This window comes from Apostichopus japonicus, chromosome 5, assembly GCF_037975245.1.
Source record: "Apostichopus japonicus isolate 1M-3 chromosome 5, ASM3797524v1, whole genome shotgun sequence".
NCBI classification, from domain to species: domain Eukaryota; kingdom Metazoa; phylum Echinodermata; class Holothuroidea; order Aspidochirotida; family Stichopodidae; genus Apostichopus; species Apostichopus japonicus.
The window spans coordinates 24427313-24454150 of record NC_092565.1 but is presented as its reverse complement, the minus strand read 5'-3'; the positions used below and the strand labels follow the sequence as shown (position 1 = coordinate 24454150).

General features: G+C 35.8%; 1 protein-coding gene across 1 annotated transcript in view; it reads left to right on the top strand.

Moving 5' to 3' along the window:
• Window positions 1-25455, top strand: part of LOC139968145 (uncharacterized) — a 33909-nt gene extending 8454 nt beyond the window's left edge. Inside the window, exon 2 of the mRNA XM_071972541.1 lies at window positions 23902-25455. Coding sequence (XP_071828642.1) covers window positions 23902-24027 — 126 coding nt within the window. The 3' untranslated portion in view covers window positions 24028-25455. The remainder of the gene's footprint in view (window positions 1-23901) is intronic.
• The last annotated feature ends 1383 nt before the right edge of the window (window positions 25456-26838 follow it).

Below are 26838 nucleotides of genomic sequence, written 5' to 3'. Positions count from 1 at the left end.
TCGTTAACAACTTATAGATCATAGAAAACGTGGGTTACGACAGATTGTATAGCTTAAAATGTCCTTGAAGTGTCTAGCATGGATATCAAATAATTACTGAATTTATACCGTACGTACTATCAAATACTGGACGGTGGACTATATTAAAATCTTCTCACTTAGTTTAAGATTCCCCGCCCCTACCCCTTTTATATATAAAACAAACCAATAGTTATCCAAGCTAAAATCACATTTGATTAATCTACGACACTTTTGATTTTGTGCAAGTGAACGCGTAATTTTGCGTTGAGCATTAAATGTTGCCATTCAATGTCGTCGTCGCCTATACTAGACACTTTTCATTGCCCAACACAATGGCATAAATTCGGAAATGTTCAGAGTGTAAGAAGCGTCTTCAGTGTTTGATATAGGCTTTATGGTATATTATTGACAAACTAATGATCCGACGGTGTTATGGGATGTAAGTACTGAATTAGAAATATAGTTAAATCAATGTAAACGCTATACTTTAATATCATCAAAGCAAAATAACGGAGAAGCGCTTCATTTAACTTTTGTTAACAGTGTTCATACACTTAGTACGTACTCACTTATTATAAGCAGCATCGAATGCATAATTGCAGTGAAATATATAACCATAAAGGATAACCATGAAAGAGGTTTCTTTCATGTTTTTCTAAGAATGAAATCGAACATAATACTAATATGAATATATCGAGAAAAAAAACATCTCCATGAAAACTTCAATGGATTTACCGTGCATCTGCGGTATACCGTACCGTTATCTTTTGTGACAATTGACAAAATTCTTAAGCCGAAAAAGGACGGTCACGTGACACTTGACGTGTTTGGATCGATAGCGTTATGATTTTAAGAGAAAGATGCACAGGTTATGTTTATAATTAATATCAGTAAAAAATTTGAAAAAAAGTTTAAAATAGCCAATGACGAAATTTATGCACGGAATAACTATACATGCATTTGTTTGCAGGACGGTCGGGAAGTAGAAAGATGTTAATCGGGTTGGGGGGGGGGGGGGGGCTCCTGGATTAACTGGATTAGCAATTGGTTTATACATGGAACATACATTGTCAGTTATTTAGATGATTAGAATAAATCTAGTGATCCTTTTTTTGTAGATTGAAAACAAGTATGCTGTTGGAAGTAAGTAAATCGCATGGTCTGTATGTTAAAATTAGGAGTTCGGTTTAAATATATTGATAAATAGTAACATTGTGAAGATGTGTATCACACCCAGTGGCCTGTCATAAAGTTCTTGTCGGAACCGCAGTCTCGTTCTCTTACACAACAAAAACCGTCCTGAGAAAAAGGTACTAGAACACTCCTTCCGGCGTCGGTGGGGAGAGAAAGGGGGTTGAAACAATGACAGTAGATTACATCTCACGCCAGGTCGATTTTAACACGTTTAATTTCAAAGAGGCATAAAAATTCACTATTTGAGAATGTGTCCAAGATGATCACTCTTTTGTGAAGTAAATACCACTATGGTACTTTCTAAAAGTGAAATCTTTTACCTCCATTTAGAGATGATTCAGTTCAGTAATTACGCAAGGGTGGGAGCGGTGGGGGTGGGGAATGGCCACCACCATCACCATCGGGGAAAAGACGTTCAAATAAGGGGATTTTTTCAAAGTATTAGCACAACCTTGTTTTTATACCTAACTAGACCTACTTTATAGTTTAAATATGCCACAAAATGCACCATTTGATGTCTAAACTTTCATTTCTTCTGGGGGGGGAGCCCGCCTACGAAACCCCTCCCCACCACCACCAACATGGGTGAATTATCAATCTTTGGAATTAAGAGTGTATGTAATGGTAGTGTTTTCATTACACATGCGCTATATATCTAACTGTTTTTACTTTTCCAGAAGTACAGTTACTTTCGTCAGATCAAGTTTTAGGCTATTGGCTTATCAAAAATTTAATGAAAATTGGAAAATGTTTAACAATGTTAAACGAACGTATTACAAACACAATGAAACAAAATATAGATTTGTGTCTTTTTTTTCTCCGAAAGTAGGTCACCGAAACTGACCGTGTCTTATTTCACTGAGAATTGAGTGTAAACATATGACGTCACGAGTGCGTCATTAGAATGATGTGGCATCGTTTATACCATGCTGAAACTATAATGTATTGTATACATTTCGTGTATGGTTTTAAAAATTGCGATTAAATCTTGTTTACCAGAATAAAGTGTTCATCCCCGAATCCACGTCAATTTAAGTTACACATTTAGCAGTCAAAATGAATGGAGTCATAATATTATATACCTGACAAAGCAAACGGGTCTTCATAAAGATAAGCTTTAAAAGAGAATATTTGCTAATAATTAGCTGGTGAAACATTTTTTGTCTTTCCATAAACGCCTTTGGGCCAGGAAATTTAATCCTTAGAAGGAAAAAGTAATTATGTTTTCAGATATTAGTAGACGATGACAGATAACTTGTTCGTTTAAGTGAAAACAAGATGATACTTTTTTACCGGGCCCATGTCACTGTCCACTGAGTCATAAAGCTTAACACGCATAACTTATTTTGTTTCCACCTTAACCTTTCATGTGTTGCTTGTCTTATTCTGAAGTAACTGTAAGGAATTCGTTGTCGAGTGGGCTAGGTTTCATCCGGATGTCAAAGTGATTTTCTTTTTATCCTTGGATATTGCACATGAGAGATGAGAGGCAAAACAGGTAGTTTCATTCACTCTATTTTAGTCTCTTTCCTGATAAGAGTGTAAAAAATAGGTCCAAGTAGAGCACGAAAAGACTCTGAAATTTTGTTTCTCGCTGCTTTCTCTTCTACTCAGTTATCAGTACATGGCACTTTTTACTGAATCACGTGAACAAGGATACTACGCCGCATTTGCTTCAGTATTTACTCTGATAACTATGTCACATTCTCACATAATTGGATGAACTAATACTAACACAATTGGATATCAATGCTGGTTGTAGTCCATTGGTTTTCTCCTATAGTGTAGCGTTTTTGTTTTTTTACCTGTGCATCAAATACACAAAATATTGTTTGTTGTTTGTCCCACAAAATTTAATTCACTGCTTTGTTTCAAGTTGCAAACCATATGAGCAATTTTACCATTCCTGTTGTGAATCAGATGGACTAGAGAAACAGATCGGTGGCGTGTACATGATATTTCAATGTGGGTCGAATTGCGGGTTTCTGATTTTCCAGGACTGATTATGGTAGGGGGGGGGGGGTGAACCTTTCATGACAGGGAATGAGGTGGATGCAGGGTCTTTAAAGGAGGGTGTGGCCCTTGTGTGATAAAAGTTATGATATCGAAAATTGCGGATTCTGAGGCATACCTACGGTAGGTCTCGCCGCAAGGTTGTGTTAATAAATACTTTTGAAGGTTTGTGTGAGGCTGTTAAGAGCGGTGTACATCCCTTACACAATGGGATCCCCACCTGAGAGCGCAAATGGCCCGGAGCATACTTTGTTGTTAAGGTTGAGGAGGTTAATGTACTTAAAACTTCATATGTTTACCAGTGGCGTAGCAAGGAGCAACGGGACCCGTTGAAGCATCAGAACTGGGCCCCTTAGGAGAATCCACATTCACAGAAGCTCAACAACTATTTCGGCTTGGGTGAGCAGCTTTTGCTATTTGGGGGGTCTTACCTTTCTGACGGCAGATTAAATAAGGTGCCATTTGGAAATTAGATTTATAAGAGATGGTCCCCGAGAAGTAGATAAGGACAGTTGGTACTTGGAGCGTACACTAACGGTTGGGTCTGCTTTTTGCGAATCGCGGCCGCACTGGATGCACCGAGCTACATACAGAGCTGTCTGTTATTTTGATTCCCAAAAATACAGCAGGTGTATAGTTCAAACCATCGCGAGGTGTGTTTGTATTCCAACCGGTGTGCAAAATTTACTTGACATGCTTATATGCTAAATACAAACTATTCAATGTTAATTCAAACTTTCACGAAATGTGCTTATATTTTAAAACCACTATGCAATGTTACATGGCATGTTCACAATGCTATATAATACAAATTATTCAATGTGTATTCAAACCATTGCGAAATGTATATAAATCGAGGAATCAGAGTTGGATTATCTTCAAGAATCATGCTTCTAGAAAACTTTTACACGAGAGTTTCAGAATCAAGTAAGACCATATTCTGCAGTTACGCCGGGGCTTGAACCGGGTCTCCTACTCTAGATACGAACACCCTAAGCTAATAGGCCTGCCCCTCCCGGTACCCCATCCCCAAACAGGTGGTTCCTTATAACCAGTGGGATATTCGAGCAAAGATAACAATCACTGTTCATGTTATACTTTAGAAAGCAACATCGGCTAAATAATATATTGGTATTTTGAAAGTTTGAAAGCATTGTTACAAACCTTTTCAAAGATCCATCAAAGTCATTCAGAGTGTTTAGTACTTTAGTAATTTAGTTATTTACAAATTATCTTATGAATAATTATAACTAATTTGTGCGTCTGTGAGAATTAATATTAGATTAAACGTTGAATTTGGTTGAAACCCAACCTGAAAAATTCCCTATAGAAGAAATAATGGGAAATATAATGACATGAGACAGAAAACCAACAAAGAAAATAAAATAGAAAATTGGATCGTTCATATCCCAAGGAAAAGACTAATGTAAATTTGACAAAATTGAATTGCTGCTTCATATGAAGAATGAAGAAAATTATTTATGAGAATCTTTCCTATAGCAAGTGCAATTGATCACTGTTGATACAAGAAATAAAAGTTCGAAGAAAAATGCGTTGGGTTGACTACTCATGATTATGGATTTACCACGCACTAATTATGTTACCAATATGTGGGGAGTGTTTGGTAGCACTTTCATTATCTGTATAGCATATTGTACTACGGAAAGAGTGCTTGGACAGCACTTCCAGCTTTAAACCAAAGTGTGCATAATATATCCTCAGTTGACTTGACGGTGTTAGATGTTTGTGGGTATCTATGGGGTGGGGCTATAGGCGAATGGAAGGGAGGGAATAGGAAGGGAAATTATTCATTGGATCATATATCAAAGAAACATCAACTAATATATAATTGGATAGAAACAAAATATTGAATTTTATTTTAAGTATACAGCTTTACTTAAAACTGAACAATAGTTTTCTTGAAAATGTAATAACAAGTAGAATTCAAGAATAAATAGTACAGTTTTGGGAATTGCCAATATGTTGACATATGAACATGACGTACGGTGATATTGACATTATTCAATTTTTGCACGCACATATGTCTTCAGAACAAATATTTACATTCCACCTTAGGGTTATCCGTGTTTGCACTAATACAAGACTATCAAATCAGGCTACGCAAACACAGACCGGTACATTTTTTTTCTTCAATAAAACGATAGATTGTTTTCTCGGAATATATTTATCAGACTTTTCAGCTACCCTTCTGAAAACAACACATATGGCTTTTCCCCCCAAAGTTAATTTTCTCTTTTATACCATCAGTTCTCCGCCCCACCCCTCCGTCATATTAACCCGGACCCTGTTTGACCCTGGTCACGTGGTCGTAGGCCCCTCGCTGCCTCTCTCGTCAGGTCTTTCATGGGTTTCATTAGTACTAGTACTATATTAGTAGGCTTAATACAATGATATCGCTTAAATAGGAGACACATTTTGACCACATCAGAGGCCACTTGCAGACGAGATCCTGTTATCGTGGGGAACAGGTCTGCATGTGTCTGCACAATCTCTCCAATCCTGCATGTCTATTCCTCGACTACTGAGGCATGATCTGTAAGGTATATAGTTTATGTTTCAGTATTAAAAGATTCATTAAACTTTACCATGTTGAATTAAGTGTGATATTTGATCCGGCGTTCAAGCAGACGATCATATAGGTTAGTTACAGTCGGTTACTATTTACCACTGGGGATGTGCAGTTGAGCTAAAAGCAGTTTCGGGCATTGACATAGGGGCATAATGTATATCTAACCGACACTGAAATTTCATCAGCTTGAATATGCAGGTTATTATGTAAGCTGGACTGTTTTAGTAAAATTGTTATCAAAGTATAGCAAACAAAGTTACGAATTTTAAATTAATAAGAGGCACAGGATTTTTAAAGGAGGGTGTGTGTCCCTGGGCTCTTTGAAGCAGACTCCCCTTTAGGCGGGGAGGAAGGGGTGAAGGGTGCTCCACCAGAACAAAAGAAGAGGCGGAATAGTCCATTCTGAGGTAGTTTAGATTATACGTCAGGTTATTATTGAGTCTACACTCAATTTTGTACTAATAAGTACTTCTTTGCTTTGTGTGGGGTTGAATAATAGGGGGTGGGGGTGTTCACTCCACTCCGCCATTCATTCTTATACACGTGTCACAGGGGTAGCAGCTTTTTCTCTTACATTAATCAATGAAAATCTCTTGATATTGATATCAGAAAGTGTTTGAGCGGCGACGACATTTTAGAATCACATGGATTTGTTTTTAATACTTTATATCAATTAATTTGGTCAAAACCAACTGTCTAGGCTTTTTTCATATGATCCCGCTGTAAAGGCTTCCGGAAACATACTTTAAGACGTAGTCCTACTTAAGTATATTTAAGATTGATCAATTAGATTGAATGACAATCAATCCATTAGAAGACGAAAACAACCGTCAAGGATATTAAAAACTTAAAAGAGGAATTCACTTCCTTCAAATACACTTGTAGAATAAAGAAAAAGAGTTAGAAGTAGACCTAATGTTAAAATAAAAGTGATCTCTTCTGGGGTATTTTCAATTCGAAATCTATTAAGCAAAGTGTTTAAAAGTCATCATACGATTACTCAAAATATGTTAGAAAGACATAAATAAATGATTAAATTTCAACAACAATTTCACTGACGCCTCAAAGCCTGTTTAGCGTCAGCAAGAAAGATGATGTTAAAAAAAAAACTGTTAAGAGTTTTTAATAAGCTGAAATTTGGGACCAATACATACTTATAAATGTAATCTCCCAGAAAGCCTAATGGTTATTAAGTAAATTATTAAAGAAAAATATCTCAGAAAATAAAAGAAAAGCAAGAAGAAGAAGGAAAAAGAAACAGTTCGAACTCATAACATTTAGCCTCACCATCAACCATCAACACTGTAAGGAAAAAGAAACAGTTCGAACTCATAACATTTAGCCTCACCATCAACCATCAACACTGTACGTTAAAAGAAACAGTTCGAACTCATAATATTTAGCTTCACCATCAACCATCAACACTGTAAGGAAAAAGAAACAGTTCAAACTCATAACATTTAGCCTCACCATCAACCATCAACACTGTACGTTAAAAGAAACAGTTCGAACTCATAGCATTTAGCATCACCATCAACCATCAACACTGTACGTTAAAAGAAACAGTTCGAACTCATAATATTTAGCTTCACCATCAACCATCAACACTGTAAGGAAAAAAGAAACAGTTCGAACTCATAACATTTAGCCTCACCATCAACCATCAACACTGTACGTTAAAAGAAACAGTTCGAACTCATAATATTTAGCTTCACCATCAACCATCAACACTGTAAGGAAAAAAGAAACAGCTCGAACTCATAACATTTAGCATCACCATCAACCATCAACACTGTACGTTAAAAGAAACAGTTCGAACTCATAATATTTAGCTTCACCATCAACCATCAACACTGTAAGGAAAAAAGAAACAGCTCGAACTCATAACATTTAGCATCACCATCAACCATCAACACTGTACGTTAAAAGATACAGTTCGAACTCATAACATTTAGCCTCACCATCAACCATCAACACTGTACGGAGAAAGAAACAGTTCGAACTCATAACATTTAGCATAACCATCAACCATCAACACTGTAAGGAAAAAGAAACAGTTCGAACTCATAACATTTAGCCTCACCATCAACCATCAACACTGTAAGGAAAAAGAAACAGTTCGAACTCATAACATTTAGCCTCACCATCAACCATCAACACTGTACGTTAAAGAAACAGTTCGAACTCAAAATATTTAGCATCACCATCAACCATCAACACTGTGCATCACCATCATCCATCAATATTTACATTAATTATACTGATGTACGCAAATTTAACCAAAAATTACCCCTCCTATATAGATATATATATATATATATATATATATATATATATATAGATAGATAGATATATATATATATATATATATATATATATATATATAAATACCACGGATACAAGATAACAATGACAAGGTGATTGCCCAATGGATGAAAATATCCCCGGGAAACGAAGAAATGAACTTTAATTAAACACCGTCGGATGGAAAGCAGCATTAATTAAAAGCATCTTCAACCAATAAAATCATTTTGATATCCTCACAGTTTCCCTGCTGTTTGCTTTATATGTTCTACTACTGTTCTTTTTTGTTTTAAGAAATATTTGAATGTAATTAAAACAAAATACGATACTTGAACACACATTTTCATGGAAGATGTTTACCGTATACGAGGCACTATATGCGGTATAAGATATCATATAATCGGTATACGGTATATAGTATGCATGGTATGACAGATATAGGCATATGCCCTATAGTCTAAATATCAAAGAAACTATACTCACAATATGAAGATAAACGGACATATAATATTAGTCCCAGAGAGGAATCGGAAAGTAAAAACTAGATTAAATAGGGTAATATTGTAGGTACATACCACAGTTGTATTGTGCAAGTATAATATACATCATGGTAAAATACTCTTAAAATTTTACTTTAATACTGATATGAAGAAATGTCTGGGCGACGAAATGCTGGAACCGAACGGAACTTACTAATTCGAACTTAATAAAGTTCATCCGACGACAGACATGAATTTATGTTACTTGATCAATGGCAATGTTACTTTCAGGAGGCTTGATAACATTGCCGACCACTGACGCCAAAACGTTGGATGCTGTAATAGCTTACCAAACCATGGTTATCTTTCTCAAAAAGTTTGTTATCGCATATTCTGCTTTTGCTCAAAGGTTCCCCCTCTAACCTTCCTCACTGTCTGTCTATTGGAATAACATTATCGAGTCTAATTTATTCTCGTTTATAGATCTCCGAATGATCCTAAGTCATTGTACTTTGATGACGTCATCTTAGAATATATGAAACACAAACAACGTGTATGCAAAAAATCAAGCTTTTAGACTTGATTAAATAGAGGATAAGTTTTAATTTAAGAAATTACCAGACAAGAGGTTGCTTTGTTCTGTTCCATATTTTTTAACGCTACATTTTACGCTGTAGGTCGTTATAGCTTTGCGGAATGTATATCCTACTAAAGTGCAGTACTGGTTCAAAATATCTTTCCAACTAACAAAGCTATGTATGGACTCCACGTTTATTGTTCTTTTACTGAGCAGCTCAAAAGAAATTCAATAACTAAAGTGAGCAATTATTGATTTCTGTATTTTTTGAAAAATTTCATCGAGTAAAGAGTTGTGTTACGTTACTGATGAAACGTGCAAGTTCTAAATGCGGTATAGTTAAGATACGTCAAATCTCGTGATGGTTTGAATACACATTGAATAATTTATATTGTATAGCATTCTGAACATGTCATGTAAACTTTGCATAGTGGTTTAAATATAAACGATCAAAGTCCGATTCATGCTTTAAGTTTAAAACTCCGAGCAACATCATATACATACTGTTCTTCATAGTTTATACCTATTACAACAGCATATACATACTGTTATTTGTAATTTATCATTTCTACAACATCATATACATAATGTTCTTTGTAGTGTATAATTTGTACAACATCATATACATACTGTTCTATGTACTTTATAGTTTGTACAACATCATATACAAATTTTTCTTTGTACTTTGAGGTACCTGAAACTTCGATTCCTGCTTTTCAGATTGTAACTGTGTGACTATACCACCTACATGGCGTACTCTGTACTATGAGGTCGATCAAATCCCAATTCATGTTAAGGAACTCTGTATTTACACCACCTACCAAAGATGTACTTCTTAGTACTATGAGGTCGATCAAAGCCCGATACCTGTTTTAGGTTTAGGACTCCACCTACCAAAGATGTACTTCTTAGTACTATGAGGTCGATCAAAGCTTGATACCTGTTTTAGGTTTACGACTCCACCTACCAAAGATGTACTTCTTAGTACTATGAGGTCGATCAAACCTGATACCTGTTTTAGGTTTACGACTCCACCTACCATATATGTCGTTCTTAGTACGATGTGGTCGATCGAAGCCCGAAACCTGTCTTAGGGTTTGGACTCTGTATTAACACTAACAAGATGTTGTTCTTAGTTCTATGATGTCGATCAAAGCCCGATACCTGTTTTATGTTTAGGACTCCACCTACCATAGATGTTGTTCTTAGTACTATGAGGTCGATCAAAGCCCGATACCTGTTTTAGGTTTAGGACTCCACCTACCATAGATGTTGTTCTTAGTACTATGAGGTCGATCAAAGCCCGATACCTGTTTTAGGTTTAGGACTCCACCTACCATAGATGTTGTTCTTAGTACTATGAGGTCGATCAAAGCCCGATACCTGTTTTATGTTTAGGACTCCACCTACCATAGATGTTGTTCTTAGTACTATGAGGTCGATCAAAGCCCGATACCTGTTTTATGTTTAGGACTCCACCTACCATAGATGTTGTTCTTAGTACTATGAGGTCGATCAAAGCCCGATACCTGTTTTAGGTTTAGGACTCCACCTACCATAGATGTTGTTCTTAGTACTATGAGGTCGATCAAAGCCCGATACCTGTTTTAGGTTTAGGACTCCACCTACCATAGATGTTGTTCTTAGTTCTATGATGTCGATCAAAGCCTGATACCTGTTTAAGGGTTAGGACTCTGTCTTAACACTAACTACCATAGATGTCGTTCTTAGTACTATGAGGTCGATCAAAGCCCGATACCTGTTTTATGTTTAGGACTCCACCTACCATAGATGTTGTTCTTAGTACTATGAGGTCGATCAAAGCCCGATACCTGTTTTAGGTTTAGGACTCCACCTACCATAGATGTTGTTCTTAGTACTATGAGGTCGATCAAAGCCTGATACCTGTCTTAGGTTTAGGACCCCACCTACCATATATGTCGTTCTTAGTACTATGAGGTCGATCAAAGCCCGATACCTGTTTTAGGACCCCACCTACCATAGATGTCGTTCTTAGTACTATGAGGTCGATCAAAGCCCGATACCTGTTTTAGGTTTACGACTCCACCTACCATATATGTCGTTCTTAGTACTATGAGGTCGATCAAAGCCCGATACCTGTTTTATGTTTAGGACTCCACCTACCATATATGTTGTTCTTAGTACTATGAGGTCGATCAAAGCCCGATACCTGTTTTAGGTTTAGGACCCCACCTACCATATATGTCGTTCTTAGTACTATGAGGTCGATCAAAGCCCGATACCTGTTTTAGGCCCCCACCTACCATAGATGTCGTTCTTAGTACTATGAGGTCGATCAAAGCCCGATACCTGTTTTAGGTTTACGACTCCACCTACCATATATGTCGTTCTTAGTACTATGAGGTCGATCAAAGCCCGATACCTGTTTTATGTTTAGGACTCCACCTACCATATATGTTGTTCTTAGTACTATGAGGTCGATCAAAGCCCGATACCTGTTTTAGGTTTAGGACCCCACCTACCATATATGTCGTTCTTAGTACTATGAGGTCGATCAAAGCCCGATACCTGTTTTAGGTTTAGGACCACACCTACCATATATGTTGTTCTTAGTACTATGAGGTCGATCAAAGCCCGATACCTGCTTTAAGATTGTATATTTCTAGTAAGACACCTACATACTGTCCTCTGTACTTTGAGAATGGTCTGTATTGTGCTGGAGCGGAGCTAGGTGGAAAACGAAACTATGGATCATAATTTACAAATTAAGGGCAGGTTCGCGGTAACTGAAACCGCTCTCAACGTAACCAAGCGTGTTGTACTCCGAAAATGGACATGTGTATTTCATTACAAAGTGTTCAGGTATATATGTTAACTTCTCCGTCTTCGATTTCCCATCTCAAATTCTTAAAATTGTCAAAATTCCTCCTAAAACCTAAACGTGAAACGTGTAGAATTTATACTTAACCTTTTCAAACTAGGCCAACGCTGTGAGATTGAATTACAAGTGGTTTGTTCTGCAGGACTATTTCCTTCCAAAATTGATATTGACGTAATGATATACACAATAAGTGTACCTTGAAACATAAAGCGGTATGCATTCTTTCAATCAGCATTTTCTTTATTATTATTATCGTTCAGTATTAACTTTGTTTCGTCTATATTTCTTCTATGTTCGATTTGTAACAAGTGCATTTATCACTATAGCTTTAAATTCACATATAATGGAAGCCTTCTTTCCTTGGGTGAGAAGATGATTTTTTCAATGTCATGCAGCTGGGCATGATTCGGAATATTTAATTAAATAACGCTCTTCTAGTAACTTCCTCCTTTGTATTATTTTCTGTGTCAATAGCATGAGAAATTAAAGAGATGAAGTCTGACTCTTTTTTATATCTGACTTTTATCAGCATTTTGTCAGTTTTACCACATTCAGTTAACGTTAAATGAGCTATTTCAGATGCTGACTGCAGCTGTCCGCTAATTAACGTCTGCAGTATGTAGAGCGTCATCTCTAAGCGAATTATGGCGTTTTATAGGAAGTGCTGGGCTTAAATGGGTTGCAATGATTCATAATAATGGCCTACAGGCAGCTAAGTGATTTCAAGTTGGTTAGCATCATGTTTGATTTATAGAGTAAGGGAAATATGTCACCAAAACAGAACTAGTATTGTTCGATAGAGGTGACAAACGCCTTACCGGTTTCGAACCTCTGGGCATACGATCAGCGTCCATAGCCTAATGGTTAGGGTGTCCGCATATAAAGCGGGAGGCCCGGGGGCGAATATTTGTTTTCCCAAACTGAACTAACACTGACATTTTTTCCTCGATTCTGATTGGCTCTCAGCGAGCCAACTTATAGTAGGTTTCCGTATAGGTTTCCGTACGTACAGGTTATAAGGCTATACAACTAGTTAACAAGTCAAAAGACACAGACATATCGTCAAATGCGTTTTTTGTGTACACGTACACTCACTGGCTGGCACACACTCGCTCGCCGTCTTCATGGCCACTGCATATTCGACTAGACCTATCATGATTCATTGACTGAATACATTTTGAATTTATGATTATAAAACTTAAAGTATCGCAACTCCGAATGTACACAAACACCTCGTACATATGTTCATCGGCTACATGTATACACTTACAAATGCATTGTGTTTTATTTTGTTGTATACTATACACAGTACAATAGGCTACATTAGCATGTGTTGTGTAGAGCGGAGTCAAGCGAGTAAACAAACGATCGAGGACTGCCTATAATGGGCGCAGTAGTTGGGAATAGTTGCTTCATTGTGGAACGCTATATACTTTCGTTCATATATACCTACCAAAAGTTCTGGAAAGTTGCTAATGTGAATATCTTGAATTTGTTCGTGTTGATCATACTGATATCGTCAGAGTATGGAGAGATCCATGTTGAATACTAAAGTATATCACGTGTTCACTAAGAGCCAATCAGAATCGAGGAAATAATTTCAGTGTCAGTTCAGTTTGGGGAAAAATATTCGCGGCCCGGGTTCGAATCCCGGTGGAGGCTAGAAGTTTTTTCACTGTTCTTGATTTTCCAACTCTCTACGATTTCAATTAAATATATATATATGCATTTGCCTTTGTCGTTTACCTCCATTTTATTCCATTCCATCCAAGTCTATTGAACGTATCATTTTCGTGATCCGGCTTTAGGAATCACAAACGATTTCGAGTTGGTTAGCTCATGTTTGATCTATAGAGTAAGGCAAAATATGTCACCAAAACAGGAATAGCATTGTTCAATACAGTGGAATGACGACCTCAGGACTACTGGTTTCGAACCTCTGGACTTACAAACAGTATCAATGACCTAGTTGGTTAGGGTGTCCGCATATAAAGTTGGAGGCCTGGGTGGAGGCTGGAAGTTTTTTCACTGTTCTGGATTTTCCAACTCATTACAATTTCAAAGTTATCGTTACCAGCACTCAGACCGTAAACGTAATGTTGGCCGCAGTTAACCTTAATCTTGATTCCCGGCATCTCCACAAATTGCTTCTGTCGTGCACAAACTAAGAACTAATAAAACCGAACTGATGAAGCAAACCTCCGCACCCTATTTTTTTTTTGGCTTCCGACTAGGCTATAGTCCTCACGTCTGTGAACTAATAAAGTGAAAACAATGAGTAACGTGTTATGAATAAATGAAATGTCCTTAAAAAGAAGCAAATTTTCGTTTTATTACCAAAAATTACACAACCCAGATCCCAGGCAGTACTATGAAACTAACGAAATTTGATTCCGTAAGAAATGCTTTGAAACATTGTCGCTCCCCAAATGGAAACAAAAGACGGTCATTAGCATTATAAATTAATTAGAATAACAATAACCGTACTAATGCTAACACATTTGATAACAAATTAACTATAGGGGCCTTTCAAGACAAGGAAGTTATTAAGGCCTAAATAGGCAACGCAGAGGTTCGTGATGATGGCTTTAATATTTAAAAGACTAGTTCTGAACATATATAGATAAGGATCCTGCTGAAATTTGGATTCAATTCCTACGTACCGTTTTTAAGATAACAGCATTTGAAAGTTGAGAAGTTTTGCAGCAGACGCAATAACCGTCACTGGTATTTTGAAACCTTTACATCCCTTTAGGTAAAGTTGCCACCATGTCCAATTCAAGGTTAAACCAATCAAGTGAAAAATAAAGTAAAACAATACACTTGGGTGTTAGTGTGTAACTTAGAAATTACACCTGCTTGCGTCAAGTTCATTTATGGTACAATATGTGGCAATTACAATTATCGATATCTCGAGAACGCATTGTAGGAATTGCTTGAAAATTACACTAGGATATTAGGGATAGGTTCTTCTATCATAATTCTAATATTGTGGGGGGTGGGGGGGCGGGGGAGGGGTTGAGGAGTTGATTGAATCGCATCAATTCACTCATTAATCGCCTTTTGGTGGAATCTCTATCGGAATTCATATCGGTCGTTGGCAAATCTTATTTTGAAAAAATACTCTCTCATTATAAAATTGTCGGCGAAATGCAAACTGCTACTATTTATTCAAAATGGTATTGAAGTATTAAAATTTTTAAATATGTAGCTGGGAGCGTTTATAGCTTTGGTCCTCGCGCTCGTATTCGTGAGAGAAAATCCTACCAAGGTTAACGTTATATATATATATGTTCTTCTATCATAATTCTAATATTGTGGGGTAGGGGCGGGGAGGGTTGAGGAGTTGATTGAATCGCATCAATTCACTCATTAATCGCCATTGGTGGAATCTCTATCGGAATTCATATCGGTCGTTGGCAAATCTTATTTTGAAAATATACTCGCTCATTATAAAATTGTCGGCGAAATTCAAACTGCTACTTTTTATTAATGGAGAGAAAATCCTACCAAGGTTAACGTTATAAACACTCTTTTTTTAATTTTATTTATCTATGGGTGTATATGACCAAATGCAACAGTTAATCTCGTTATATATGTATTCCGTACATGAAATTTCACTCGCATATTCTTGACTTTCGTCTCATCAAGATGTATTTATCGTCCTCTTTGCATCACTGCGGCTGCTTACGGATCCTCATCATCATCATCATTCATTCATTGATTATTATACGACGCGAGAACCTCCGGAAGTTGATTTAGGCGATTCTGTTCTGTTCTTTACCAGTATCGACCTAAGAACCTTGTGGATCAGTGGTGGTGAAAATTCAATTGATTTCTTTCGGTTTGTTTGATGAGTTTTTCACAAACAGAGTATGTTGAAATACCTGTCAAGATGAAGTACTTTCGTATGTGTTTGAAAGACTTAAACAAATATTATCATTAACGGATAGGGGGAAATTGAAGTTAACAAGACGAAAACATTAAGAAACAAATTACCAAGGGGAAAGGAGGGGGGCTATGAAGAGAAAATGAACGAAAAGACAAATGCAATCGGCTTTGTTTCTTCATTAAAATTTAATTGGTAACGGACGCAAGGAAGTATGGATATGTTAAGAGCTATATTTAAGGATTATAGCAATGCCGATAGAAAGGTATCTTTTAAATAAAAAAAAATACTATAAGACACGTGCCATATATAATGTACAATGATGAGGTATACTGTCGTATATAATATGTTACAATCTATATATGTTGCATATCAATGGACTTCACTAACGGCTACTTATATTTCTGTTAAATGTTTCTTCTAGCGTTGAGACTATTGTTAAGAATATAATGTTAAGAATTGCTATACTGAATTTCCTGCGGGATGCATAATCTAGCTCCGAAATCTTCACACACATCAATAAACTTGCATGCGTACGAAAGTAGGTCCAGTCGTGACGTATTTTGGGGGACGTATCTATAGTCATCTTACAAAAGTATCATTTTTATTATATTTTTGCTCAATGCAAACGTTAATAAAAAAATGTTTACTGAAGAAGAAAAAATTAGCATGCCTCCGTCGACGACGACGATACGTTGGTCTCTTGGCATCTCGACTGTTATATTGCTCTGCGTTGACGTAGGAGACTGAAGAATAATTTTTCAGTCTTTATATGCAGTCCTCATATAACATTTGTTCTTTATAAATAAACTATTGAAATTCCTATATGAATTGGTATTTAATTCATCATTTTATGTTCCATACCGTAATTGTAATACAGTTCAACTAATACTAGCTTAAAGCTATATATATTTTATGTTAAATTTCCCCAATCAGGTGACACCATATATAGCGCTTAAGGAATATCCAGGTTACCATACACCCCCCCCCCCCCCCAATAAAATGGTTCATACAATTTGTGGGACATAAAAAGTGTTTTGTAGGATTAATACCAGGGGTATACCAGGGGAGCGACAAAAAGTAACAACCCATTGCGAAATATCCAGTTCTGAATACTCAGGATTCATTTAAAATAAATCAAGTATAAATTGTTCGTTGTTAAATCTCTATCAGTGCTAAGTCGTTTTGTCTCTTATGTCATTAGTACACTAATGAAATAAAAGTGTCTGAGCTACAGGTTCGTCACTATGGGATTAAATCGTAAATCACTGCTTAATTATGGTGATCAAAATAAAAATTAAGAAAGAAAGAAAGAATTGTTGTATATTGTATGTTGCTACTCGAAAGCAGTCACATAGCATGTATGTTTAATAGGTGTTGTAGTTTATTCGATAGCCTGTTATCAAGCCTAAGACGTAATCTAAAATGTTCAGTATTTGTATAGTATTTATTGTTAATGGTTGTACAACATAGTTTGTGACTTCGATCGATAAATGATATTATTTGGAGTTCGACTTTTAAAACCTCTAGCTTGTATGCTAATATGTACGTGTCACTTCATTATTTAAGCCGAGCGATAAGTTTCACGTCCACATTCTCACCATACAATGAAACTTTGTACATCTAACGTAATTTTTTATGAATATTTACCGTCTTTCATGGAATGCAGCGAAATATTTGACGTCACCATTAAGGAACAATTGGTAGCCATCATATTAAACTAGTATAATTGATTCCTACTTGTTCCCTATCGTGCACGATAATGTAATTGTGATTTCTTCTAGTTTTATATTAAACTTAAATAACAAGGTTATTCCGCTGTTTTATTGAATAATTTATGGGTTACCTTTAAAGGGTATATACATTTAAAGGGTATATACATAAATATATATATATATATATATACATATATATATATATATATATAATATTTCCTCATATGATTGAATTATTCAAACTCGGTTTGTGTAGAAATATCACGGAAAATCAAACTAGGCTCATATATTTTCACATTTTCAATACTGATCTTACATGCATATTCTCTTTAAGCTTATACTTTTGTTCTTCGTTCATTCCGGAAAAAAAATGTTGTAAACACTTAAATTTACATTTTTAAACGCGAAGACATCACTGACCTGCGTCATAACTTTTTACTGTAATATATTCTTCATGAATACTTTATTATATTTTCGTAGTTTATAATACCGATAATTGATAGGGTTAGGGTAACTGAAACGTAGTTACCATATATATATATATATATATATATATATATATATATATATATATATATATATATATATATATATATATATATATATATATATATATATATATAGCAGGGATATTGAAAAATAATGCTAGTTACGTGGTTTCTATAACGTAAAACTACACCACAAGTGTGCTCCACACTTAAACGAATACTTGTGGTGTTTGCATCTTGTTAACATCATTCAGTGGTGATTACGTGTTTAGTGTTGGCTAAATTTGTGGGAATTTAATAGCAACCTTGCTGGAATGTTCCTAAAGTTTAAAGGATAACACAACGAACAACATTCGTAATTATTTATGTTGTTTTCAACCTGTTCACCGATTTGTGTACATTTCTGTCATTCAGTTCCACTTATTAGTGACTATTATGTTATTAACCGGCTTCTTGTCTTTAATTAGATCAACTTCAGTTACAATCAAATATATATAATAGTGCAATTACATCGCTTGGATATACAGCACATTCTAACTATAGAATAAACATAATATATATACACCAATACTTTAGCAGCTCACACTGGAGCGATTAATGCTTTCGAAGAAGTATATACAATATTCGAGGCATCGACGGGATTGACTGAAGTCTTCCTCTATTTTACTGCGAACAATCCGATTTAGTTTAGGCATAATAAGTCGGTATATAGTGTATTTGTCGGTATATATTGTATTTGTCGGTATATAGTGTATTTGTCGGTATATAGTGTATTTGTCGGTATATATTGTATTTGTCGGTGATAGTGTATTTGTCGGTATATAGTGTATTTGTCGGTATATAGTGTATTTGTCGGTATATAGTGTATTTGTCGGTATATATTGTATTTGTCGGTATATAGTGTATTTGTCGGTATATATTGTATTTGTCGGTATATAGTGTATTTGCAAAAAAAAATAGATACAAATCGAAAATTAGAACATGTCGTATACTTTTGTTGATATATTTATCAAAGTTAATATAAACCTATAGTTTTTTTTTCAAGTTTAACGAAAATTCAAAATATTGCGACAATGTTCCTTTTTTAAATAATATGCCAATAATAAATTCACCTTTAAACATATAATTCATCCGTAGGTTGACATTCTTTCAAAAAGGTATTACTGTCGGCAGCTCTTAGTAACAATGCCAAATTTATCCTCCATTCTGATATGTAAATTAGGCTAGGCTAGACATTTTTGTTATGAAAGTATGGTAGGCTTAGCTGTTTATGTTCCCCTTAGAAAGTATGCCCAAGAGACGTTCTGAACATTCAATACAACTCTTGGGATATTCATGTAAGGAAACTAAGAAATCCCTCTTTTGTGTTTGTCTGTTTGTTTGTTTGTCTGTCTGTCTGTTTGTCTGTTTGTGTGTGTCGCAGTACATCGAAGGTCCATCAATCACCATGGTCTGATTATACTACACTTTAGTTTTTCTTCAATAACAGATCATAATGTCAGCGTCTTAGACTCACTTTAAAAATCAATAGCATAGGACTTTTGTGCTGTAAACAACATGTTTTGAGCTTGCCAAGGACAAATGTTTTTCGGTGACTTTCTTGTATAGGAAGTGACAATAACAGTTTTATACTTTGGAGGGAGAGGAGGAGGGGATGTGGAATAATTTGAATTTGTTAAACATTGTTTAAAGTTAGTACTTTTGTCTGACTAGAATTGATCTTAACGAATATTCGAAATATGGATCATATGTTTGAAATTGAATATTTAATATAAAAAGAGAGAGAAAGAAAGACGCTTTTGTACATGAGTATGTGATATGTGATATGTATATGAGTATGTGATATTCATCATTCCACAGAAGTGTTACTGTTATATTGGGCAATTGTTTGCTCTACATGAGTATGTGATATTCATCATTCCACAGAAGTGTCACTGTTATATTGGGCAATTGTTTGCTCTACATGAGTATGTGATATTCATCATTCCACAGAAGTGTTACTGTTATATTGGGCAATTGTTTGCTCTACATGAGTATGTGATATTCATCATTCCACAGAAGTGTCACTGTTATATTGGGCAATTGTTTGCTCTACGCAATCGCTTTCGGCAAATTCTTTGTTTGTTTGTCTTATTGTTGATCAGAAAATGCGATTCTTGCAAAGAATTTTAAATTGGTTTGGTTATTTTGGGTTTTTTTTTTTTAAGAAAAGCCAAATTAAAGACTAATAATATTAAAAAGTCTTGAAAAACCCACTGGAAAATATTCACACACAATTTCAAGAAAACGATGCCCTTACAAGAATGGCAGTAAATTTTATCTTGAAAGTAAGTTTTTTATTCATTACAAAAATGAAAACATTACAACAAGGAAATCGAGGAGCAAGGTATGCTCTTTTATATGCAATATGCATGAAAGTACGAATTTTGAGGTCATGTGTTCATTGTACTTTCTTCTCATTATTCAAATTCGGGTAAGCCTCTAGGGGATTAACTTATAAAACTTTGCCGATTAAGTTATAAAATTAGTTGCAATGAAGAAATAACTTACCAACAAAATGATTAAGATAGGAAGATGTGAAATGATTATTCAAAGTAGCTTATTATATCTTTAAAAAGAATCAAACTGAAGCCATGATAGGCCCGCCGAATCTGCTTTGCGAACTGAGGGTGTTTTGTAAGCTTGTGGAAGTGAGAACTTAATGCTGTTTTTTGCAATATCAAACCCCGCCCATCATCGCCCACCGAATTAAGGTAAATGGATCTATGAAATGTGTAATGGTTGGGTGGAACCTACTAAGTCTATGTTGAGTCCAACGATATGTGATTTGAGTCTGAAACACCCATTCTATTTCTTAAGGGAAAGTGTGAGTTAAGTAAAGTGCAATGGAGTGGTGGGGAAGATTAAAATGCCCAGCAATTAACGGGGATACCAGGAGGTTATGTTTTTGTGATTATGGAACCTGAGACGAAACTTATAGTTCCCCTCTCTCCTACATAGTTACTGTTAATAAATAACAGACGTTAGAAGAACAACTTATGTTAGGGAATGTTAAAGGACATTTGAGATTGTAATTGGGTATTTTGTCTTCGGTCGAATGGAGGGGCGCGGGGTGAGGGTGGAAGAGTACAATATGTCTCTTCTTACAACAAACGGACACAGCATTTTCGATATGAATTCGTTACATTTACTTTGTCATTTCTTGTTAGAATCTCTGATACTCTCTTCCGGTAGCACATAGTAATATTTGTCTGATTTATACAAGATACAGTTTGATTAACATGCTCTAAGGATAAAACTAAAACAGCGCATACTTAATTCCCAGAAATTGGCAATATAACCCAAGCCACTTTAACGTTCGTGTTCATGATAAACGTTCTACATAAATATAGTAGAAAGACGAGAGGCCATAACCGTTAATTAACATGACAGTCAAGAAACCTAGTACACGTATACCAGAAACCTAATTGAGGAATTTTCAGACCAAACTTCTATATATAAAACACGTAGTGATAAAACAAAACAGCATCACGAGAGTATAGTCATATATAGTGCATTGACTTGATTTCATTTCCGGCTATTCCAAATTACTATCTGAAATAATTGTACTCAATTTGTGAAAGTTAACTCAGTGCTTTTCTTTTCCACTTTTAAATCCTTCATCTTGACTGAGCATAAAGTTGTCCTAACATTGTATATGACGTCACCAGCTATGATGTTGTTCAGTAACAACACAATCATTAGTATACACTACTTTACTTTAATACAATTATTGCAGTCTCATTATGCAAAGGGAGCTGTCATTTACATTATTGATGAAGCAACTAATAGCACAAGGATGAGAGAGAATAATTAACAGTTAACCTAATAACAAGGCAATCATACTGTTCTTTCTTAAGGTGTAATATATGAACGAGTGCTATATATGCATAAGCCTTCGTTTAGATGTAATCATAGACCTAATTTATAGTCTAAATATGCCGTTACAAAGGACCTAGTCTTATTTGTTCTGGTCAGAAAGTCCAATTCCCCTACATGGGAGTTCACTTCAACACCCTCTCTTTTATAAACCATGTCATTCCTTTAACAAATATATGCTTCAATGCAGTCATAACTCTAATTACAAAATAATATATGGAATAAGATCACTTCACATTGATTACCTTTAAATGCCATTAACATTGCCTCAAAGTTAACCACAAAATTTTAAGAATGCTTAAATAGCAGAAAGTTCACAAAAGTTACTTTCCTGGAGCTTCGGATATTTCCAAATTATTCCAAAACTTTGAGACTGCTAGCATTTTACTCTAATGACTATCCCTACCAATGACGTTATTCAAGCAAATTCAGGGAGAAAGACTCAAGAAATATTGACATCATTCAGTTACAATATAATACGGCAGCATACTTGTAATTAAACACCGACAAACATTTTGAGGGTTTGGTCAGTTTCTTCGTTCATTGATGACGTCATAGAGTCTTTGTAATACGTTACCTTCATTAGTTTTGGTGAAGTATTAAAATGAATTTCCTTGTCAAGTCTAAATTTGACGCGATATATGGGTTATACGTCGTACCATAACATTGGTTATGTGTTTGACCTTACTTAAAAGGTCATGTGAATATGACCAGCAGCCCCGTCATGTGGGATCCATATTCAGTTTTAGATTTTGTTTCGCAGGGTACATGCGAATCGAACAATTTGGAAACACAAATGGAACAGGTATACTCTCGGTATACTTTCGATCTCTTCGTAACTGAGCAAGTCATGCTACCCTGTAGCTTCAAATTCCATAAAGTTCTTATTAAAAAAAGGGGGGGTACAAACATGACCAGTCAACGAGGTCGAACTACATTTTTCGCTTGACAGGTGTTCACATCGAGACAGCGACGTAATTTGCTTAAAATTAGAAAGGCGGTTTCTTCAACCACATGCTTGACAATGATTATAATTTCATGATTTAGTTAAGTGACCTACATAATTAAACGCTACCAAAAATAAGGAATGAATTAACATGTGAAAGGTACAGAGGATTACATTAGGTATCAGAGGTACAGAGGATTACCTTAGGTACCACAGGTACAGAGGATTACCTTAGGTACCACAGGTACAGAGGATTATGTGTGTGTGCGTTTGGGCGTGAGTGTGCGTGTGTATATAATGGGCCTCTTAGGTACCACAGGTACAGAGGACTATGTGTGTGGGCGTGAGTGTGTGTGTATATAATGGGCCTCACAACTTGTGATGTGGGACAAAAGAAATTCCTGTCATTAGATGTCGAAACATAGAGAACAATAGTCTTCGGTTGTCCAGACAGAGGTTTAGAATAAAGGGAACTGTCAACGGTTGTAGCTAATATAATAGAAAACAAGACTGTGTATGTGTATATGTACTGTAACCCCCCCCCCTCCCCATTCTCTCTCTCTCTCTCTCTCTCTCTATTCCTCCCCCTTTTCTCTTTAGTATATTCTATTTTTGCCCATGATTATGTCCGTGATTTAACTTAACGCCTAGCTTCATTTAAATATCCAGTTTTCTACGCCCGACTGATCCCCCCCCCCCCCCCTTACGGATTTCGCCTTTTTCTATAATCATTGCCGTACCTATAGAAGAGGTTATTGGAGGAAATGTTATGTGAAGATTTAAACAAAAATCATTAAAGCCTCTCAAGCAGAAGTGAACTAGATATTGTCCCAGATATATGAATGGTCATCTTTGTAAGGAGTAACGCTTTTTATTTTCCCGTTTATTGTTTTTATTTTACCAGGAAGAAGCTCAAAATTCTCCAGATTCTTTGAGGAATATTGTCGTGGATCTTCGAGACTACTGTAGCTTACTGCTACAACTATTGGATGATATTGACGTCTCTTTATCAGCTGACGATTCCGAATAATCAAGAATGTAAACTTTAAAAGTTTGCATTCCCACCAACCAGTACAACAATGTCACTATAACGCACGTATTTACAATCAAAGTGACGTCGAATCCTGGGTCACATTGTGACGTCAATGGAAGGCCTCGTATGGGACTTGCAGGCAAGCTGTGGGGGAAAAAAGATGTTACGCAAGCTTCACTTGCTTCACGATGTTGAAACCCATGTGTGTTCTTCTTCTTCTTCTTTTTTCCAGTTTACTTCTAATAAATTCAATATTAAATCTATAGATGTTTTAGATTCCTCGACACAATGAATAGGGGAAAAAGAGAGAAGCTTTTAAACACTGAAAGAGTTGTTTGTTCTAAATCGTCGCTGATATGTCGAGTTTATACGACAACATTAAGATTCTAAGTGCTTATTTAATTGCACCCCATATTATAAAGTGCTTAAAGTTGTACTCTTTTCCAAAGGAAAAAAGTGCTCTGCAGCTTGTTCGAGCTCTACAAGTTACTCCTATACAGCATTACGAAGGTTGGCGTTAAGAGAAAGCAGGAAAGCAAGGAACCATTCTGTGAGTGCACTATCGAAAATGGTGTACAGATCTGACCACAAATAATCAGTGTTTCGTCTTTTAAAATCATTTTAGAAGAAAAACTACATGTCCTTTTAATAACTATTTACATGATGACATAATGTTGATAGTCATGATTATGTTCAGCACGTTGAAGAAGTTACTTGGTAAAAAGTTATGCATTTACTTACGTAGGCTATCCTTGTTATGTGTTATAATTATGTTTCATTTGGTTCTATACTGATGTTACGACTGTGTATGCCAGAAGGAGACCCTAAGGTATTACATGCTAGTTTCAGAAAATTATGAAAAGAGAATAATACCGAAGCCCATAAGTTATATTTACAACTTCAGTGTGGTTTATGTCGTTGGCAGAGCTACTTCTAGTGCAACCTATCAATACGTCTTACGATAAAAGCATGTGTAACACATAGAGCTTCCTTTATCACAAAATGGACTCTGACACCAATTCCCTCTCTGAGTTGTAAAATTATATTTCTTTTCCTTTTCTTTTGAGGTGGAGAGATAAAGTGGGTATGGGTGGCGGAGGAGAGAATGGGGCGAGGATGATGGGTGAGGGAAGCTGGAGTTGTCATGTTAAGTTAAGTGGGTCTCAGTTTTATTGATCACCGGAAGCTATATCATATATTATGTAGAACAAAGTAAAGATTTCAAATAAGCGACAAAATATTTGAATCCTTCAAATCTTGACTATTTCTTTGTGCGTTTTGACAGATCACAACTATGAAGCTACAGCAATGGAGCTAAATATGTTACTTTCCTTGGCAACATAAAACGAGAAAAACAAAAGTTATTTTCATATGTTGTTTTTATCAAGAAAGGGGCTTATGAATATTATAACGCTATTAACTTTATCACATTATTTGTTCATGTAGTTTTTCATGTATGTATTCATTTTTTGCAGATATATATGATACATACACGTACATATTTGATTGGAATTCAAGTCCCTCTCGCGAAATTGAACCTGCCTTTTCATACATTTTTGCACTCTAGAAGTACCACCCCCCACCACCCCCCCCCCCCCCGCTGGTACCCTAAGAGCTCACATGCAAAGCGTTAACTGCCAAAATAATTACCTAAGCCAATATAAACATTACAAAAGATCAAACATGTAACATATAAACTTAAGAAAAGGGAACCGATTTAGCAGATATTCTTCTCTGTTAAAATACAGGCACTAACAAAGAGAATAACAAAGAAAATTTCTAATGAGGTCAGGATGATAACCAGAGCATTTTTTTACCTTTTGTTTATAATCTTAAACGTACGTTCATGTTGTATTTTGAAAGACAGAGCAAACCTAAAAAGTAACTTGTTTAGCTTGAGACTAACGTTATCTTTCAGAAGAAACAAAAAGAACATTAAAATATGACGTTCCTTACCACCTCCTGGGATGGTGTAACTGCTTGTCAAATAAAATCTTTTCATATATCAAATATCACACTAATTTCTTTATTTTGTCAACCATAAAAGAAATCAAGGTCGACTAAAAAGGTGGGGGGGGGGGGTTCCAACACCCTATTTTCAGCTAATGCTTCTATGCAGAGGAACACCATGCCGTGTGATGTTCATAACATCAATCAGCTTTCCTATCACGTCAAATAGGATTCTATCATACGTAACCACTCCTTTATAATTTATTCTTAATTTACCTTTTAAACCGCACGTATATGTGAAATGTATCTTATTGTACTCTACTGTTCTATGTGCCTTTCATAACTACATCCATATATTACGCTAAAGTAAAAGCATCTGCATTCCATGCCAAGAACTGTTAGTATTTATGTTGATGTCAACGCTATATAGGCTTTCATATACATTACACAGCTCGTACTTGTAAAAGGATTTTTAAAATATGCTTTGTTCCCTCCACGGATTATAGACTGCTACTTCTTATGCACACTCAAACTAACAAGTGAAATTTTAATGTGGGAATTAACTTCACTGAAAACGGCTAAATAAACTATTAAGAATAACACAATGTATTCTACTTGTCTTGCTCTCCCCCCCCCCCCCCCCCCCCAACCACACACCCTCTCTTTGCCTTCATTGGCTTTCCAAAGAATCCTCTCTTTTTTTCTGTATTTAAAACATGTAGATTGCTGACACGAATGAATTTAGCGTATAAAGTTGACATTTTATGGACTGGAACGATCGCTTCTCCGATAATATGGGTTAGGGGTTAGAACTGGTGATCTATTTTAACTCTCCCCTAACCCCATTCCCACATCCAA